We start from the raw sequence: 20,914 nt of genomic DNA, 5'->3' as shown, positions 1-20,914 counted from the left end.
TTTGAAAAATCCAGAAAATGTGTGCAAATCTTTGAATATATATATTTTTTAAAGCGAACATTTGTAACAAAGCAAATCTTTGCTTCTGGGGGGTCCCTGGAACGAAATATTTTGAGATGGGGGTCCGCGGCCAAATACATATAATTTTGGGGGTCCTTGACATGAAAAAGTTTGAGAACCACTGATATAGCAACATACATTTAAAAAAACAAACAGTTTATTTAGAATTTAGAATTTAGAAGACATTTTGTAGAATCGGAACCTCAGGTCTTAATGGGTTAATAACAGAGCACACACACACACACACACACACACACCAAGGAAGTGACCCGCTGTTCCAAGCAGCACACAAACAGGTGGTTCGAGGCGTCTCTATTGATCTTTGTTTAGTGCCACTCCAAGAGAACATTTGGTCTCATTAATCCAAAACATGATCACATTTGTGCAAATTAGAGCAGCAATTAAGTCCCTCAACCACATGAACCCTAGCCTCCGTGTTCTGGGGGACGAACATTCAGTGAAAATAGCGGATCGGCAGTTTTTGCCGTATATATATATATATATATATATATAGCGTCGAGTGAAAACAGGAGGGGGCCTATTATAGACCCCTGGGGGACTCAGTCAACTAAGTATATAAGTGGTTAAACCCCCTTTCCCCCCCCCCCCCTCTACTGTGCATTTCATTCACTGTGTCATTCTTGGCCAACGCCATTTCTAAGCATTTCAGCCCACAGAGACACGGATAGATAAATCACTGACGAGATCTTCAGAAAAAGCTAATGGAAGGTATGACTGTGTGTAGGTGTGGGCAGTGTTATGGGAAGACGGAGGGAGGCATGCTGACGACTTCTGAACAAGCTGCCAGCTCTTGGCAGGTGGCGCCAAACATGCCAGTCCTTCTGGTTGGTTAGGCAGAGCGAGATACCAGTGGGGTGGAACCAGGGTTGCCAGATCTGCTTATTATAATTTCCCCCGCAAGATTTTATTCGAAAATAGCCGATCTACGAGCTCACAACGCGACACTGGAGGGGGTCACTATCTGTACAGTATTGGACTATATAGACGATAATAATAACTGTCAAAAGGAACATTATTAAACAATACAGATGGCAGCAATTGTAGGAAAAAAAAAATTGGTCCGAAAACAGTCCGTCAGATTTGTTCCCCCTGCCTGCGTCACGTCAGGGAACAATTCCTCCCGTTTTTCAGTTCCAACCAAAAAAAATAAATAATAACAATCTTTAAAAAAAAAAAAAAAAAAAAAAATCTTTTTCATATTTTATTTTTTGACTTTTTCCACAAAGAACCAGGAGATAACATGCATACAAACTGGCTCAATAGCGCCCCGTGCCAAACAGGACAATGTGGTATTGCAGGTGAAAGTGCTTTATAAGCCAGAGAGAAGTTAGTTGGAATGAGTATATCTGAGGCTTGATTTAGGCTCAAACCTTTTGAAAAACGTCTGAGGGACATAAACAATATGATATTAAATATTATTATTATTTTTTAAATTCATGGTGTAGACCCTTTAACTCATTTAGTGGACCTGGAGAATCAATTAAAATCTGAGAATGAACAAATGGAACCAAAATAACGGATTCCTTCATTTTGGTTCCAATTTGACACACTCAAGAGTGTAAACTAACATTGAGGATTTTACAGTGGAGGCTACGGACTTCACTAGGACTAATCAAAACTCTGGAACTTTGGGACCAAATCTTTCAGGACGTCTCATCTCGTGATGTGAATGAAGATTAGAAATTCAATACATTATTACCACTTCAATGAGACATTGGTTAGAATTTGATTTAGTGTGTGAGCTCGGGGGACACAACAATACAAGAATGCATAACAGTTTGAAAATATAGAAAATTCTCCAGCAAAAATAAATAAAACACTGGTGCATTAAGAAGAAAACCCCACCAGGAGACACAAGTTCAGTTAATGTTCTGAACTGATGATGAGAGGTTAAGGGCCCTCTCTCCCTTAGGATATACTGTGTGCCGTTACAGAAATTAGTCGTTTTGCTCTTAAAGTAATACTAGGTAACCTTTTCAACAAAACGGAAGTTAAATTGTATATCTTTTGTGAGTGGCAAATGTTTCACAACACCCACTCCATGAAATTCACCCCCGAAAGCCTTTTCTATTATATTTTCTATTGAAACGGTGGCTAGGTTAGTCATTCCCGCGAAAATGACGTCATCCCGCCGGAAAACGGAAACGCACCGTTTTCCTGTTTGGCCAGGACCTACCGCGCTAATAACAAAAAGGAATCTCACGCTGTTTTTAAGAGATTGTAGGATTTGAAGACCGAAAAACAACAGCAAAAGAAAACACAACTCACGGTAACTAAAGCTCCACTGGCTAAGAGAAACGATCCACAGATGTCATAAAACAATTAAAAGAACGCTTTTTTTAAACGCTTCCGTCTTCCGGTGAAAACAAATGGAATTCTGGATAATGCAGGAATAAACGAACGGCCTGCAGTGACGGTAATGACCAGCAGAGGCTGCTAAAAATCGTTATTTGTGGACCTACATTGTATTACTTTAATACTTTGGAACCTTTTTCCTGAAGGAAGTGGGAGAAAAAGTGCATTTCCTTGATTGTTTTCAGACCCGTCCTTAGAACGCAGGTGTTATAAATATCACCGATGCTTGGCAGATCCTGACCAATGATTTTTGATGCCGTCTTTACTACCTTATTTAGCTCCTTCCTGTCATTTGCTGAGCAGTTTCCATACCAAACTGTGATAGAGAATGGTGAGAACACTCTCTTTAATAGCTCTGTTAACCCATTAAGACCCGAGGCGATTCTTAAAAATGTTTTCTAAAAAAAGAAAAATCATCATTTTTCAAAAATAGCAGATCTACAAGCTCATAGCGCGGCACTCGGTGCCGCGCTATGAGCTTGTAGATCTGCTATTTTTGAATAGCCAAAGAAATCTTAAAATGACACAGATGCGTTCCAGGTCTTAATGGGCTAAAGTCACTCATTCCTGCCTTATATGACACTTTAAACGTCTTGGGTTGTCACAGAAAGAACAATCGTCGGGCCGTCTTTACAATTATGGCTTACATCGAAACCCCATTTAGGAAGAGAATAAATGACGGTCCCAAGGAATTTGAAGGCATCTCTTCATGGCCTATACACCGGAAAAAACAACAAGATTTATACTTTGGTTGCGTGTCGTATCGCGCCCCCCGAAAAACCGGCGACATCCGGCCCTGACACCAAGTATAAATTAAGCATAATGCTTCCTCTCGTAACTCTCACTTCCTGTCTCTCAATGACTCGCTCCTCCTCCATCGTTCTCCCCCTCCCCCGCCCCACTGCAGTTCTGAGTCACTGGCTCCAAAAAAAAAAATCCCACCAATTTTAAAAAGCCATAATTAATAGAGGAAGCAGTGTAGCATGATGGACACAAGCAGAGGAAGAGGATGAGGAAGAGAGAGAGATAGAAGATAAGATATGCAAAAAAATGAAGTGAAGTGTAATACGAATATGAGAGTCTGCGAAAGGCAAACCGCTGTAAACGTTTTGCGTAAGATGGTATATATTTGTCGTTTATTCACCGTAGATTGATTGTACACGTTTATCCACACTTCTGGTGACAGAATATCCACTGAAAGCTTTGACTACATTCATACTCCTCCCCGTTAATAGCTCACACATCATCATGCAAATCACAGCCAGTCCCAAGGGCAGACGAACGGACCAATCTCCTTTTAGTATTTTGAATCTTATTTCTACTTTCCTGTATATTACTACGCATTTTTACCCCTTATAGATGCTCAACCTCTACTCCTATCTGTATCTGTCCTGTGCTTCTATGACGACTGAAATTTCCCTCATGGGGGATCAATAAAGATCTATTTGTGTTGCCATACCCCTTTCAGCCAATCAGGACAAAGGGGATTCCAAATCAATGGGTTTGTATTGTGGCAGTGCTTGGAACGTTTTGGGGGCGATAGACTGTCTGTCTGACGCCCCGAAAACAGACAGACAGACGGACGGACGGACTGACTGACAGACCGACCAGCAGAGTGTCTTATACTAGCTGCTTGGTTGCAGCTGAAGAAATATAACAACCACTTAATGGTGTGCTGGGACCTATAGTGTGCTACTGTCACTTCCGTAGGTCAGTTCATTCTGTGGGTCGACTCGCACAGAAACAGACGTGACAGAAAATCACTTGACACTTAGTCCTGGCAGGCGCACACACACACACACACACACACACACACACACAAGCCTACTTCCCGCGCTATCATGACTTGAGTTGTAAGCAAGCTACTTCTGATGCCGTGTGTGTGTGTGTGTAATCATTTCATCTCCTCTCCATGATAGGAACAAAGCCATCTTCTCTCTCTCTCTCGCCTCCTCCGTCCACTTATCTTTGGGCAATTGACTGAGAACATAATTTAATGTACTTTAGCCTATTTCGGTTGCACAATATTGATTGGATTTGAATTCCCACTCCCTTGCAGTGTTTCTCCCATTGATAGCTTTTTTTCTTTTTTTCAAGGCAGGGTCTCCCACAGAGCTGTGTGCTTGACTCACTGCGTACCAACCTAAACACCTACTGTACCAGGTCTCTTCTTCATCACCTTGTATCTCTGCTTTTTTTTTTACCTTCCTCTCTCCCTCCTTCATCCTCTCTCTCGCCCTTCCCTTGTAGATCTGCTATGTTTGAAAAATCGTGAAAACGGGTGCAGTTCTTTGAATCTATATTCTTTTAAAGCGAACATTTTTAACTCTATTCTTTGCTTCTGGGGGGTCCCTGGAACAACACATTTTGAGATGGGGGTCGGCGGCCAAATACATATCATTTTGGGGGTCCTTGACATGAAAAGGTTTGAGCACCACTGATATAGAAACATACGTTTTTTTTTCGGAATACTGTTGGGATTTAGAAGACATTAGAATTGGCTTCAGGTTAAGTGGATACTGTGTATGTTTACTTATGGATGACATTCCACTCTGTTCATTGACGTTTCACAGATAATACAAATCAGAACCCCGACAGTTTATGCAGAGATACAGACTAGGGTGCAATCTCAAATTGTTTCGTTTCTGTCCAGTTCCTCCAGTGTAATTCACAGTACAAATCGGACTGGGAAAACTCCCCGAGATTGATAGACAAGGACGTCAATACTTCAGGAAGTGATAGTGGTACTTACTTAAACCTACACCGTACAATCCTCTGTTCATTTCTCCATGTGTAAGTCCAATTGTACACTTCCAGACTACCACTCATTCTGCACACTCAATGACACCAAACAACATCTTTTCCTCAACATTTTGCCGAGAAACACACAGAAGACATGAGCCAGAGATCCCAATACTCACATTTCTCCCTCCTCACCTCCTACGTCCTCCAGCATGGGCGGTGTTACAGTGAAATTGGTGACCTGCTGACTTGTGGACTTCACTAACATAAAAGTCAGAATCACTGCTGTTTGTTTAACCCATTGAGACCTGAAGCCGATTCTAGATGTCTCCTAAATCTCAACAGTATTCGGAAAAACGTATGTTTCTAGATCAGTGGTGCTCAATCTTTTTCATGTCAAGGACCCCCAAAATCATATGTATTTGGCCGTGGACCCCCATCAAAATATGTTGTTCCAGGGACCCCCAGAAGCAAAGATTTGAGTTAAAAATGTTTGCTTTAAAAAAATATATTCAAAGATTTGCACACATTTTCACGATTTTTCAAAAATAGCCCAAAGTGTAAAATTAGCTCAAATCAAAAAATGACAAAGTTCCAGGTCTTAATGGGTTAATAACAGATTTAAATCTAGAGGTCTTTAGGCGGCTTATTGCAAGACCTCACTGTGCGTTAAGTGAAGTCCACAAGATGGTCAGATATTTCAGCAGGTCACCATTTTCACCGTAACACGAGGATATGGACAAACATTAGAAAAAGAATAATAATAATAACTGACAATGACTCATTCTATGTATTATGCTTGACTCCTTTGCACATTCGACTGTGACATTGCTGCCATTGATTAGATATGCATAGGTTCTCAAAGTGGGGTCCGGGGGGCCCCAGGGGTACTTGAGGGGGTTCCAGGGGGTCCCCAGCTAAATGATGTACACTCTCAGAGTTAATTTAACATTGATTTTACAATGTGAATTGGGGTCCCAGCGATATATTGTGTTATATTTATTATCATTTATTCTCTTGATGTATTATCATGTTTAGGATGTTGCACTAGTGACAGTTCGTGACAAATAAAACCTTCTTGATTCTACTAACACCATCATGCTGGAGGAGGAGGAGAGGAGGTATTTGGGCATTGGGATCCTGCTATAGGGTCTTTTTTTAAAACAATATTGATCTCCTCACATCAGAACAATGGGATATAGGCGAAAAAAAATCACACCCTGTGTGAAGGAAGCGGTGCCTTTGGGGCGGGGCTTAACTAATTTCAGTTCGTCCCTATTGGTGGTCTGACTCCACTTACCAAATTTGTACTTGGTAGCATGCTGCAAACTGGAATAATGGCTGTTTAAAGCCCAGCCAATGGGCAGACAGAGGGGGCGGGGCTTAAGTAATTACAGTACTCCGTAGCATGCTGCGAACTTGAGTTATGGCTGTTTAAAGGCCAGCCAATGGGAAGACTGAGGGGCGGGGCTTCAGCATTTCATGCTCGTCCCTATTGGTGGTCTAAGTCCACATACCAAATGTGGACTTGGTGGCATGCTGCAAACTGGAGTTATAGCTGTTTAAAGCCCCGTGCTCATACGGACGGACGGACGGACGGACGGACAGACACGGTCAAATGTAGAGCGGCTGGCACCGCTAAAAATCAGCCAGGTGTCCATGTAGCACTCTGGATTTCACCGTGTGCACTCTCCTGAACTCGAACCAGGAAAGTCATCTATTCACCACATCCCTCGAAGGAATTTAGTGAAAAATGTGCTCCACCTGTCACAGTTGTTTACAGTATACGATTTGTATGCTTCCTTCCTTCACGTGTCTCGTGCTGCAGCGTGCCATTTACCGGCACGTTCTCCTGATGCCATATCCAACAGCTTGAATTCCATCAGAGAGGCTGCGCTGGAGCACTGGTCATGTATCAACAACTGCAGACTGTAGCAAACCTATAAATTTGGTGTGTTCACAGAACAGAAGTGCGGTACTGTGCGTGTGTGTGTGTGTGTGTGTGTGTGTGTGTTTGTATTACTATACTTGCGAGGACCAAGTATAGTAGAATTGGAAGAAATCTACATTGTGAGGACCGTTTTTCTGGTCCTCACAAGACAAATGGTTGTTTTATAGTTAAAAAAAAACATTTTTTAGAGATACGTTTACAATTAGAAAAACATTCAGGTTAGGATTCGACATTTAGAGGCTAGGTTTAGGGATTGGAATTAGCGTTAAACATGATTTATATTTAGTTGCGCGCCAGTGTCATGCACCGAAAAATAGCCGATCTATAAGCTCACAACGCGTCGCAACGCGTTGTGAGCTTATAGATCTGCTGTTTTTCGGCTTTAGGCTTACGGTTAAAAATGGTAAAATATATTTTTTTTTAAATGACATTCATAAAATTGCTGTCCTAAAGCGTTGATGTCCTCACGAGTATAGTAAAACAAACCTGTGTGTGTGTGTGCGCACACACACACACACAGAGTCCCAGGGAATTAGATTAATGAGTGGTGGGACAGCAGGCCTCCCTCGGTGTTGGGCTGAGAGCAGATTAATCTACAGCTATGGGTCTGGCACAGTCAACCACAAGCTTTGATGAATGGGAGAACCTATTGCGCACATGCACACGCATGCACCACACACACACACACACACACTGGATGTGAAAGTGCAAAATGGCAAGTGTGCAGTGAACTGGCATGCACACACACACGCACACACACGCACACACACACACAGAGAGCAAAAAAAAAAGTGCCATGCTAAATCCAGCTGTGAGGACCAGCTACGATAGAGGACATTACTATGAAGGCAGCAGATTAACCTAGCTCTCCTTTCCACTTTATCGCCCTTTTTCACAAACTGACATGTTTTGGGCAGCGTGCTGGGAAACGGAGAATAAAAAAGGAAAACGGACCGTATTATTATTCCAGCCACTGGGCCTCCCCAGGTGAATCTCTTCCACGATGGTCACACACACACACACACACATACTTCGACAACTCTCCTGTGCAGCTGTGTGTGTGTGTGTGTGTGTGTGTGTGTGTGTGTGTGTGTGTGTGTGTGTGTGTGTGTGTGTGTGTGTGTGTGTGTGTGTGTGTGTGTGTGTGTGCAGTGGTGGAAAAAGTACTCAAATTCTTTACTTAAGTAAAAGTACCAATACTGCACTATAAAAATACTCTGTTACAAGTAAAAGTCCAGAATTAAAAATGTACTTGACTAAAAGTACAAAAGTATTGACATCAAAATGTACTTGAAGAACCAAAAGTAAAAGTACTATAATGTTTGAAAATAGCAGATCTACAAGCTCACAACGCGTCGCGATGCGACGCGTTGTGAGCTTGTAGATCGGCTATTTTCAAATAGCCTATGTATAAAACAGGGCTGAAGTGGTTAATGTATGTTTCGTAATATAATCATTTATATCTGAAAAGTAACTAGTAACTAAAGCTTTCATATAATTGCAGTGGAGTAAAAGTACAATATTTGCCTCTGAGATGTAGTGGAGTAGAAGTAAAAGTATTGGAAAATTGGAAATACTCAAGTAAAATACAAATACCTCAAAATTGTACTTAAGTACAGTACTTAAGTAAATGTACTTAGTTACTTTCCACCACTGTGTGTGTGTGTGTGTGTGTGTGTGTGTGTGTGTGTTTGTCAGTGTCCTCTGGGACGGTGTCTCGCCGAGCGAGCATCTGGGTTTGGCTAGCCGCTCCAACACGGCACCACGGCATGCAGTCACTCTGGCACCGAATCAGAGGCGATGCGAGGATGAGCTCGACATGAGCTACACACACACAAGCAAAACAAGCAAAAAAAATCTTTCAGCCATATGCAAGACGTTCCCCTTTCATCAGAGTGCTACAGGTGAGCCGTTATCAAAGAACTAATACACTGACGACAGCAAAAAAAGAAAAGCCAGGGACAGATCAGAGCATAACTTACGGGAACAATGCTGAGAACGTACCTATACCCCCCCCCTAAGTTAAAGCAGACGTGAAATGTTTTAACCCATTAAGTCCTGGAACGCATCTGTGTCAGTTTTTCGATTTGAGCTAAAAAAGCTCAATTTTACACTTTGGCTATTCGCAGATAAATAGCAGATATACAAGCTCGTAGCGCGGCACTCGGTGCCGCGCTACGAGCTTGTGTATCTGCTATTTTTGAAAAATCGTGAAAATGTGGTGGAACTCTTTGAAGAATATATATTATTTTAAAGCGAACATTTTTAACTCAAATCTTTGCTTCTGGGGGGTCCCGGGAACAATATATTTTGAGATGGGGGTCCGCGGCCATATACATATCATTTTGGGGGTCCTTGACATACAAAAGTTTGAGCACCACTGATATATAAACGTACGTTTTTTTCAGAATACTGTTAGGATTTAGAAGACATCTGTAGAATCGGCTTCAGGTCTTAATGCTTTAAACTCCTTTAGATATTCAAGTTTGACATAACTAGAACGCTAACGGTTAATTATAATATCAGCCACCAGCCCTGCCTGCCTGCTAGCAGCAAAGCGGCAAGTGCAGCCACTGAGCTCCTAGTGATCAGATGCTAATGCTATTCCTGGCTGCAGAAGAAAAAGGCCAGTTATTATCTTTAAGATAACCTCGCGTCACCAGGCTTTCAGCAGTACCTATGGAACCTACAGTATAGAGTACACGCACACACACGCACACCGTTTCTATATCTGCTCTTCTAGACCCAGACTGGATCAGTAACCTGCGAAGAGGCTTGATCACGGTGTTTCTTTAAAGACGGGGTGCCGTGATTTTCAGTGATTTCCCCCCCCCCCTAAAACATAATCATCAGGTATTATGGTTATACTAGGAGGAAGATTTTTTTCAAGAAAGTGTACAGAAATGGTTAAAATTATGTTTTTTTTATGTGGACACGCCTCCAGTTCATTAAGTATACCTGGTTCTCACCTTAGCACCTCCTCCACCACCTTAGCACCACCCACCTGTACCTAGTCCCTCCTCCTCCTCATGCCCACACCTGTTGTGTTATGATAATGAGGGGGAGGGTATATTTTTACTATGTCACTAAAGGGCTGTTTTTCTAGTGGCCCGTTTGACCCTCAACGTTTCAGCCTCCAGGTAGAAACTCAAAATAGTCAGAGAAGACATAAAACACCATGAAAACACCACCAGGGGGCTTAATGAAGTTCTATCAACCTCATAGACACGTGAGAAACAGAAAAAGTGCAAAACCATGGCACCACCTCTTTAAGAACACGACAAAGGTTTATCCTATAAGCAATGAAGCCGGGCCACAGCAAGCTGAGGGACTGGGGCGGACTGAGTGAGGAATATGGAACGAGATGGTGAGAGGGTGCCCACCCCGCATGCACACACACACACACACACACACACACACACACACACACACACACACACACACACACACACACACACACACACACACACACACACACACACACACACACACACACACACACACACACACACACACACACACACACAGTGGTGGAAAGTAACTAAGTACATTTACTCAAGTACTGTACTTGAGTACAATTTTGAGGTATTTGTACTTTACTTGAGTATTTCCAATTTCCAATACTTTTACTTCTACTCCACTACATCTCAGAGGCAAATATTGTACTTTTACTCCACTACAATTACTTGAAAACTTTAGTTACTAGTTACTCTGCAGATATAAATTATGATATAATGAAACATACATTCACCACTTTAGCCCTATTTTATACCTATAGGCTATTTGAAAATAGCAGATCTACAAGCTCACAACGCGTCGCATCGCGACGCGTTGTGAGCTTGTAGATCGGCTATTTTCAAATATTTAGTACTTTTACTTTTGGTACTTTAAGTACATTTTGATGCCAATACTTTTGTACTTTTACTCAAGTACATTTTTAATTCTGGACTTTTACTTGTAACAAGAGTATTTTTCATATTGCAGTATTGGTACTTTTACTTAAGTAAAGAATTTGAGTACTTTTTCCACCACTGCACACACACACACACACACACACACACACACACACACACACACACACACACACACACACACACACACACACACACACACACACACACACACACACACACAGTGGTGGAAAGTAACTAAGTACATTTACTCAAGTACTGTACTTGAGTACAATTTTGAGGTATTTGTACTTTACTTGAGTATTTCCAATTTCCAATACTTTTACTTCTACTCCACTACATCTCAGAGGCAAATATTGTACTTTTACTCCACTACAATTACTTGAAAACTTTAGTTACTAGTTACTCTGCAGATATAAATTATGATATAATGAAACGTACATTCACCACTTTAGCCCTATTTTATACCTATAGGCTATTTGAAAATAGCCGATCTACAAGCTCACAACGCGTCGCATCGCGACGCGTTGTGAGCTTGTAGATCGGCTATTTTCAAATATTTAGTACTTTTACTTTTGGTACTTTAAGTACATTTTGATGCCAATACTTTTGTACTTTTACTCAAGTAAATTTTTAATTCTGGACTTTTACTTGTAACAAGAGTATTTTTCATATTGCAGTATTGGTACTTTTACTTAAGTAAAGAATTTGAGTACTTTTTCCACCACTGCACACACACCCACCCCCACACACACACACACACAGGAGTAACAAGGTGCCTCAAAGCGCATCTCTTCTCTCAGCAGCAGTACCCCCATGCTGATTTCACCAGCACTGAGATCTATCTCCACCGTAGCCATCTGATCATTATACAGTGCCTCTTCCCCGGGTTAGCCACCGCTAACAACCCCGTGGACAGCGCGGTGGGACGCTAACGGTGCTGGGAGATCACTATGGATTATGGAGATCCGCTACAGAGATCACCGTGGCAAATCGCTACGGGGATTACGCGGTGCCTGTGAGCCCCGCGCCGTACAGTCAATCACGGCTTACTGCGGTCGTTATGGAAGGACTAGCGGCTACAATTTCAGATAACCAGCTGTCACACAGGTGGTTCACATCACCTTGAATGAAGCTGTGAGTGACTAGACTGTGATGCAATCGCAGTGTGCGTGAGTTTAGACCTAGTAGGGCGTGTCCAATGGGCACGGAGGAATGTGTGGATAGCTAGACGGACCATTGTTGATCCTGAGGAAAAGTCTGTTGACATATATGCTGCGTAGAAACGCCACAGTAGACATGAGTAGGGTGATAACAAAACAATAATAAAACAAAGTACAGTATATATATATACCAGCATTTTAAACATCAACATATCTGTAGAGCTGGGATCAAACTTTTGAATTGTATCGATATAACATACTCATTATTACTGCATAGTAAATATTGTCGGTTCTATAGACTATGATGACCATCAATACAATAATGAACGTTATTTTATACGACTTTATTAGAATTCAGAACTAGTGTTGAGTCGAGGAGGCCATTCAAAGATAGTACAATTTGCTGCATTCGTTTAACTGCACTGACGTATTTTATGTTCCATCTCTTAGGAAAAATGTACATTGCTTCCATAATCCATAGGGAAACACAAAGCAGCCAGATTCTAAACATCCCATTATAACAATCTAATCGTTTATATATATATACAGTATATATATATGCAGAGTAGCCATCAGTGCCATCACCTTGCCAACAGCATTATGCTCAAGTTATACTATGCCATCTGACGATGTCCTGTTCCCCAAATAGCTGATCTACAAGCTCGTGTCGCATTGTGACGCATTGTGAGCGGCTATATTTGGCGCGGGACACGACACCGCCACACTGTATGAGAAGGGGTTGCCAGACCTGCTTATTATAATTTCCCCACAATATTTTATTTGAAAATAGCAGATCTACAAGCGCGCAGCGCGTCGCGACGCGCTGCGAGCTTGTAGATCCGCTATTTTCAAATAGCTGATGTATATGTTAAAGTGCTCATGTGGCCCATCGTCGCTTCTTTTGGGCTGGTTTTCCTAGACCTGGTTTGCTTGTTTCTCTCACAGAATCTGGCAACGCTGTGTGTATGAGTATGACTAAGCTCAAATCAGTCTTTACTAAACCACGGCTCCGTCTGTCTCGGAGTTTCAACTGCTCCCCAGGCAGCTCATCAAATGCGAGCCGTTCCAAGTGTCCTTTCCGGATAAAAAAAAACACACAAAACAATGGCCACCGACGGAGTCGTTCGTTTCATGGCCCTGGCTAAGCTAATGGTCGCAGCCATGTTTGCCCCCCCCCCCCCCCCGCTTTAGCTATGCGCCCACCACCCGCGCCCGCTCCTTGGTGACACATCAACGCAGGCCGTGATGGAGGTCGCCCTTCCTCCGTAAGCGCCTGGCGGGACTCATCGTACCCATCTCTCAAGTGCCGTTTTGGGGCCTGTATCGCACCCGGTTGTCACGGGCTGGTCGGGGAAAATGGCATTTTTCACCTTTCATCCTTTCTCTTTTTGTCGTGGCGCTCATCAAATATACATTCTGCAAAACCTTTTGAGACCTAGTGTACCAGGGGGGGGGACAACAAAGAGGAACACGTCCAGAGCTACACAAGGCTGCTGTGATTTTCTTACTGCGAGAGAAATGATGGATCTGGCACCCGGGGTTGGGGGGGGGGGGGGGTTGGGGGGTGGATGTGAGGGGGGAGGGGGGGGGGGGTTAGCACAGACCTTTAACCCGTTAAGACCTGAAGCCGATTCTACTAAATGTCTTCTAAAATCCCAACACTTTTCTGAAAAAAACGTATGTTTCTATATCAGTGGTTCTCAAACTTTTTCATGTCAAGGACCCCCAAAATGATCATGCATTTGGCCGCCGACCCCCATCTCAAAATGTTTTGTTCCAGGGACCCCCCCCAGAAGCAAAGAATAGAGTTCAAAATGTTCGCTTTAAACAATTTATATTCAAAGATTTGCACACATTTCTCCGCAATTTTTCAAAAATAGCAGATGTACAAGCTCGTAGCGCGGCACTCGGTGCCGCGCTACGAGCTTGTAGATCTGCTATTTTTGAATAGCCCAAAGTGTTAAATAATGCTTTTTTTTTTTAGCTCAAACGAAAAAGTGACACAGATGCGTTCCAGGCCTTAACGGGTTAAAGGTCTGAACGCGCCGTACTGCGAACTGCTGGATACAGGGCTGCCCTTCATTAAACCGCTAATATTACAGGCTATTAATTATTCAGAGTATAAGGCCTTATAACACCATACATCAACGGATATTATGGGGCCTGAGCTTTCCATTTATTCCTTTGGAGTGAGTGGTCTTATGGATGGGATGGCGGGTTCTGTGTATACCCCGGGTCCCTATACACATTACACACACACCCGGGCAGCCGCTGCCATTTTCATTTGCACTATATAATCCCGAGACCTGCCTGTTTTGTTTTTTTTACAAATTGGCCAAAATGGCAGAATCACTTGGGCTCGGTTGCTGAGAAACTGGGGCTTGCTGGCTAGTCGACAGGCTCGAAAGCTACAGCTGCATCTAATTCTCATCTCTGTATGTGCCTTCAGAGAGTCTATTGAATTTCCATGTTTCTAATTCAATTCCTTCGTCCATGACAGAAAAATATAATTCAACCGTCACATAGATAGCACCTCCTGTTTCTGTTATATTATAAATATATATGCCCGGCACACCTTTTTTTTTTTGTTGCACCGGTTCCACTTGGGGTGATGGTGAATGTGTTCTCGACTCATTTGCGATGCCGCAACCCTTCCTGTGCGAAAAGGGGGTTTTGTCTTTGTAATTGTGCTGGATTAACCCATTAAGACCTGGAACTGTGTCATTTTTAGATTTGAGCTAGAAAAGCATTATTTTACACTTTGGGCTATTCAAAAATAGCAGATATACAAGCTCATAGCGCGGCACCGAGTGCCGCGCTACACGCTTGTAGATCTGCTTTTTTTTTTAAATTCGTGAAAATGTGTTCAAATCTTTGAATATATACATTTCTAAAGCGAACATTTTTAACTCAAATCTTTGCTTCTGGGGGGGTCCCTGGAACAAAACATTTTGATGGGGGTCCGCGGCCAAATACATATCATTTTGGGGGTCCTTGACCTGAAAAAGATTGAGCACCACTGATATAGTAACATACGTTTTTCAGAAAACCGTTGAGATTTAGGAGACAATGTAGAATCGGCTTCAGGTCTCAATGGGTTAAGGACTAATATCTAATTACGCCTTAATATGCTTTAATGCATTTTTAATGACAGCTTGTGTTAAAGTCAGGCTCTGGGGCTGTCTTCCTGTGGGGACTGAGGAGGTGAGGAAAGTGAAGGGGTGGGGGGTGAGAGGGAGGGCGTTTCTTGGCAGTATAAGGCTAGGGGGGAAAGGATAGGAAACATTGATTTCTCTGGCTGGAGGTTAAGGGGGGGGGGGCTGGCAGGCAGGCAGGCGACTGCTGCATACTGAGGCCATTCAAAGTTTAAAGCCTGATTTGTACCTCGTCATACAACGGTGTCGCGTGGCAAAAAAAATAGATAATCTACAAGCGAACAACGCGTCGCATCGCGGCGCGTCGCGAGCTTGTAGATCGGCTATTTTCGGCTATAAATTAAGCAGACACACAGTACAGCCCCCCAGTCGTACAGTAGTTAACCCATTAAGACCTGAGGCCGATTAAAAACATTTTTTTTTCCTAAATCCTAACGCTGAAAAAAACATACATGCGACCCTTTTTGACTGGAGGACAGTCATTTCGCTGGTGCCCATTCTTCAGGAAAGCAGAAAAACTTTTTCAAAGATGTTCACACATTTTCAAAAAATAGCAGATCTACAAGCTCGTAGCGCGGCACTCTGTGCCGCGCTACGAGCTTGTAGATCTGCTATTTTTGAATAGCCCAAAGAAATCTAAAAAATTGACACAGACGCGTTCCCGGTCTTAACGGGTTAAATAGAGTGGTAGATCCTCCCTCCCTGCCGTCTCTCTGACGAAAAAGCTCACTGTTTGAATTATGATCCGAAATAGAGACCGTTTGAATTATGATCCGAAATAGAGACCGTTTATCGATTCACTATACTTTGTCAAAAGGGATGACTGTGATGTGGCCAAGACACAGTGGAATCGAGTGCCATTGGTATAGCAGGGAAAGGGAGTATTCTGTTATGGATGGAACGGACAGGGACACAGTAGAGGAATGGGCCCAGGGGAGACCAACAGCTGCAAATCCAAAACACAAGTCTTATCTACTGGCAATGGCATGGAAGTAAACAGACGCACGCACGCACACGCACGCACCAACCAACGTACGCTCCACTTTCTGAGAGTCCCATCTACTGCATGACAAGCACATTGAATAAATAGATATTCTCTGATGTATGTATGCCTGCTGCGTGCGTTCATAAATGTATTCATACTCGGTATGTTTGTGTACACATGATTGTTTTCCACCGCGATATTCCTCATTCATCATTTGTTCTCCCCTTGTTTATTCTATTAGAGTGGAGAAGAGCAGAGAGAAAAAAGATCTGCGTGATATTTTCAAAGATTGATTGGGATGCAAATTGCGGAGTGAGGGAGCCCAATTGGTGTGGCTTGGCCTGTTTTAATTGCGTTCTGTTAATTAATGGTTGATGCGACGACAAACTGAATTACTTGCATGTTTTTTGCATGTCATTATCGCCTAATTGGGGCTGTAGTGTCTGTGTGTTTTTGTGTGCGTGCGCGCGCGCACGCACGCACGCGCGCGCGTGTGTGTGTGTGTGTGTGTGTGTGTGTGTGTGTGTTTAGTTAACCCATTCTGCACTATTACTATCCCGTATGACACCACCCCACCACCTCAATAACAAGCACAGGTCATTACGTTAATACTTCATTAGGAGGCCGGGTTGCTGTTTTTCCATTACTGAGAGGCTAATAAGAGAACGGCTAATTTATTTACAGACTACAGAAGAATACATTAGGCTCGTCGGGCGCCGCTAAAGTGGTTCTTCGAGTTAATATTAATGTTGCTTACAAACATCCCTCAAGAGGAAGGTTTTGCCAAAATGCATGACAGGGATGACACAGGTTCATCTGGTGCCGTTCTTATAACGTGCTTTCGTTGCCCTGTCCTCCATCCAATTATAATGCATTACATCACAAAGATATGTAGGGGAGGGGGGGGGGGTAGGCTGCATTTTCCAGCCAGTTTAATGATCGTCATCTGGCCAGCATAGTCAATGAGGATGTTGGAAGTAGCAAATAAACATATTAACCCATTATGACCCGAGGCCGATTCTACAAATGTCTTCTAAATTCCTAACAGTTTTCTGAAAAAACGCATGTTGCTATATCAGTGGTGCTCAATTTTTTTTTTATGTCAAGGACCCTAAAAATGTTATGTATTTGGCCGCGGACCCCCATCTCAACATATTTTGTTCCAGTGACCCCCAGAAGCACATATTTGAGTTAAAAATGTTGTTTAAAAAAATATGTGTATTCAAAGATTTGCCCAAACTTTCACGATTTTTCAAAAATAGCAGATCTACAAGCTCGTAGCGCGGCACTCGGTGCCGCGCTACGAGCTTGTAGATCTGCTATTTTTGAATAGCCAAAGTATATCAAATAATCGCTACAGCTAAAATCTTGAAATGACACGTTCCCGGTCTTAATGGGTTAATGGGCCTCCGTCGTGCTCCGAGAGGTAGAACGCGCGAAAGGCAATTAGCCGCTGTCCTCTCGTTACGTGGCTGGAGAGTCGTTAGCCGCGGCCGCGAGTGACCTTGAATGGCCTCGTTAGGGGGGGGATGATTGACGCGGTAGCGGTTGTCAACGGTGACGGTGACAGGAGGCAACGTAGGGGGACGGACAGGCGGCGAAAGGCTGTGTGTGGCGACGAGGATGGGGCGCGGCGGCAGCCAGAGGAAGCACGTCGGGTTTTGCAGAGAGCACCTGGCTTGTTATGAATGACTTCCAGCTGCACAGAGAGCATGAAATGACAATTACGGGGCTTCTTCTGTGTTCAGTCAGAGAGGGGGGGGGGGGAGGCTATGGCGCTTTGGAGGAACCCGGCTGTATAGGACAGATATAGATCCAAGCTAAAAATGGACAGCGGTTGCTTTAGGATGGGGTGTGTGTGCATGGGAGACTTGTGATGGCTGTATTATTGCTCCTGCTCCCCTTAGTATGCATTCAGGCAGTGTGAGTGTTGCCAGATTCTGTGAAAGAAACAAGCAACCAGGTCTAGGAAAACCAGCCCAAAAGAAGCGACTATATGGGCCACATGAGCACTTTAACATATACGTCAGCTATTTGAAAATAGCAGATCTACAAGCTCACGACGCGTCGCGATGCGACGCGTCGTGAGCTTGCAGATCGGCTATTTTCAAATAAAATCTTGCGGGGAAATTATAATGAGCAGATCTGGCAACCCCAGCTCACTGGACGCACTGACTGAGAGCTGAATTGCGTGATTGGTGGGTAATAATATAATATTATCCGTGTTGGCATGGCATCTGAGCTGCCGTTGTCCTTGTACCACATCATTATGAATATGTATGCATGCATGTGTTGAAATGCCTACAGCGTGCCATGTTGAAATGTGATTAATGCTACGTAGAAAACAGTGATGTTAAAGGTGATTCTTTCTAAACGGAAAAAAATAACTAAATGCCTAAAATCTACGGTATAACCCCCGCCAACATAGAAATGCAATATCAACACAAAACATTTAGCAGAAATAGAGACGTTCCGAACTATGACACTAATGCAACGGAAGTCCGTACAAATCTTGCAAACCCTAGAGGCATGTTGGCCTTCGGGTGGCTCTAGAGTAAAGGAATAAACCCATCGATGTTGCCTAGTAGGTAATCTCTCAAGAACAGATTCATAGCTGCGCTCGAATCTGTCGGGGAGCCGCGTTGAGAACCCATGCACATTGGCTACAGGTGGGCGTGCCTTCAGATCAGGAAGCAGACCACGCTTTACCCAATCAAATGCACTGGGCGCGGGATTTACATGTGTGCGGCTCGCTTCCCACTGGAAACAAAGCGAAACTCATTTAACAACAGCGTCCTCGGAGCCAACAAAACCACGGAAAGTTAGTAATATTCTAACTTGCTCGTTCATCATAGAAACAAGTGGGCTTATAACCAAAACGATGTTCTTTGGGAGAAGTGGTGTTAGTGTTCCGTGGAGAAATATTGTTAGTGGGAATGAAAACATACAGATGTGCCACTTCAAAACTTCACACGTTACTGTTCTTTCCCTGAAAGTGCCCTGAAAATGCATTTTTTCCCCTCCCTTTTCTGCCCTTAAAAATGCACTGTTTTGCCCCTGAAAAGAAGTTGTCACTACACACCCCCGTTTTTCCCTTCAACAGACATCCATATACGTGAGAACAAAAGAATGTGTGTTGAAGAAGGTGTCAGACTCATTATGAGGCGAAAGGTGATTTGAAGAGGTCCTTGACCAGTTGCTCAAACTAATTAGCATCATAAAAGCAGTGATCATCAAAATAATTCAGCATTTTAAATGCCCTTCTTTGTCCCTCTTATTGCCCTGGGAATCCCCTGAAAATTTACTGTCTTGGCGATGGCAGGACATTTGAAGTTTTGAAATGGCACATCTGTAGGCGCACCACCGGAAGTACAGTAGAGGGCTGAAGGCATGTCCAAACCCCGGTTTCTAGTGAGCATGTGTGTAGTTAATCCCCCGCCCCCCCCCCCCCCCCCCCCAGAGCCAAATGCAAAAGTGAGGAAAAACAGCAGAGGGTGCTGTTTTTCCTTTTCATTTGGGGTGCCTTGTGATACCTGTGATGTCGTGCTGTTTGAAGGAGTCGCTGTAGATCTGGTGCTGGTTGGGACAGTGTTTCTTCAACCATTTGCACACGTCCTGCTGGGTCCACAGGGCCACCGGCTTGGACAGCTTCACGTTCCCCGGCTGCAGCTAGACAAAGAAAACAACCGCTCTTAATTAACCCATTAAGACCTTTGAAAAAAATCTAAATCCTAACAGTTAAAAAAAACATAAAAAATAGCAGATCTACAAGCTCATAGCCCGGCACTCGGTGCCACGCTATGAGCTTGTAGATCTGCTATTTTTGAATAGCCAAAGAAATCTAAAGTGACACAGATGCGTTCCAGGTCTTAACTGGTTAAAGGGATACCATCTATTGAGGGGATACTCTATTGATGTTTATTTACATTATCATAATCAATAGAAACTACAATATTTATGATACAATCCATATTGACAGAAAGAAGTAGTTCTGCCTTTCTTTGTGCTCGTGCAATTCCCATGATGTATGGGGCAAGGATCAGCCTGGTACACTGATACTTCTATAACCCGCCATTACATCCACTTGATTCATATTTTGAGGTCAAGATCACTATTTTGTCATAAAAGCAAACAAGGACAATGTCATGGCCACTGAGGGTAAAGCAGCTAAAACCCAATGCAGTGAGTAATTCACTGATCGATCTCCGGTGACATCACTGGGGTCAACTTTTCAGCACAACTTTCAGCAGCGTTTCAGAGACACACATTAGACCAGTGGTTCTCAAACTTTTTCATGTCAAGGACCCCCAAAATGACATGTATTTGGCCGCGGACCCCCATCTAAAAATATGTTGTTCCAGGGACCCCCAGAAGCAAAGATTTGAGTTACAAATGTTCTCTTTAAAAGATATTCAAAGATTTGCACACATTTTCAAGATTTTTCAAAAATAGCAGATCTACAAGCTCATAGCGCGGCACTCGGTGCCGCGCTATGAGCTTGTATATCTTCTATTTTTGAATAGCCAAAGTATAAAAGGTCATAATTATTCTGATGCTATATTTACACATTT

At 43.1% G+C, this 20,914-nt stretch overlaps 1 protein-coding gene across 2 annotated transcripts in view; it reads right to left on the bottom strand.

Annotated features, from left to right (window-relative positions):
- The window catches only part of samd12 (sterile alpha motif domain containing 12), a 225,249-nt gene that overhangs the window by 124,688 nt on the left and 79,647 nt on the right, over positions 1-20,914 (bottom strand). For both annotated transcript variants that reach the window (XM_084081257.1, XM_084081256.1), the window contains exon 3: positions 19,877-20,012. In XM_084081257.1, the coding sequence (XP_083937383.1) occupies positions 19,877-20,012 (136 nt within the window). The remainder of the gene's footprint in view (positions 1-19,876; positions 20,013-20,914) is intronic.

The sequence above is a fragment of the Gymnoscopelus microlampas genome, assembly GCF_963454915.1.
Source record: "Gymnoscopelus microlampas genome assembly, chromosome: 15".
NCBI lineage: Eukaryota > Metazoa > Chordata > Actinopteri > Myctophiformes > Myctophidae > Gymnoscopelus > Gymnoscopelus microlampas.
Note: the sequence above shows the minus strand (reverse complement) of the source record. Positions and strands in the feature narration are given on the sequence as shown.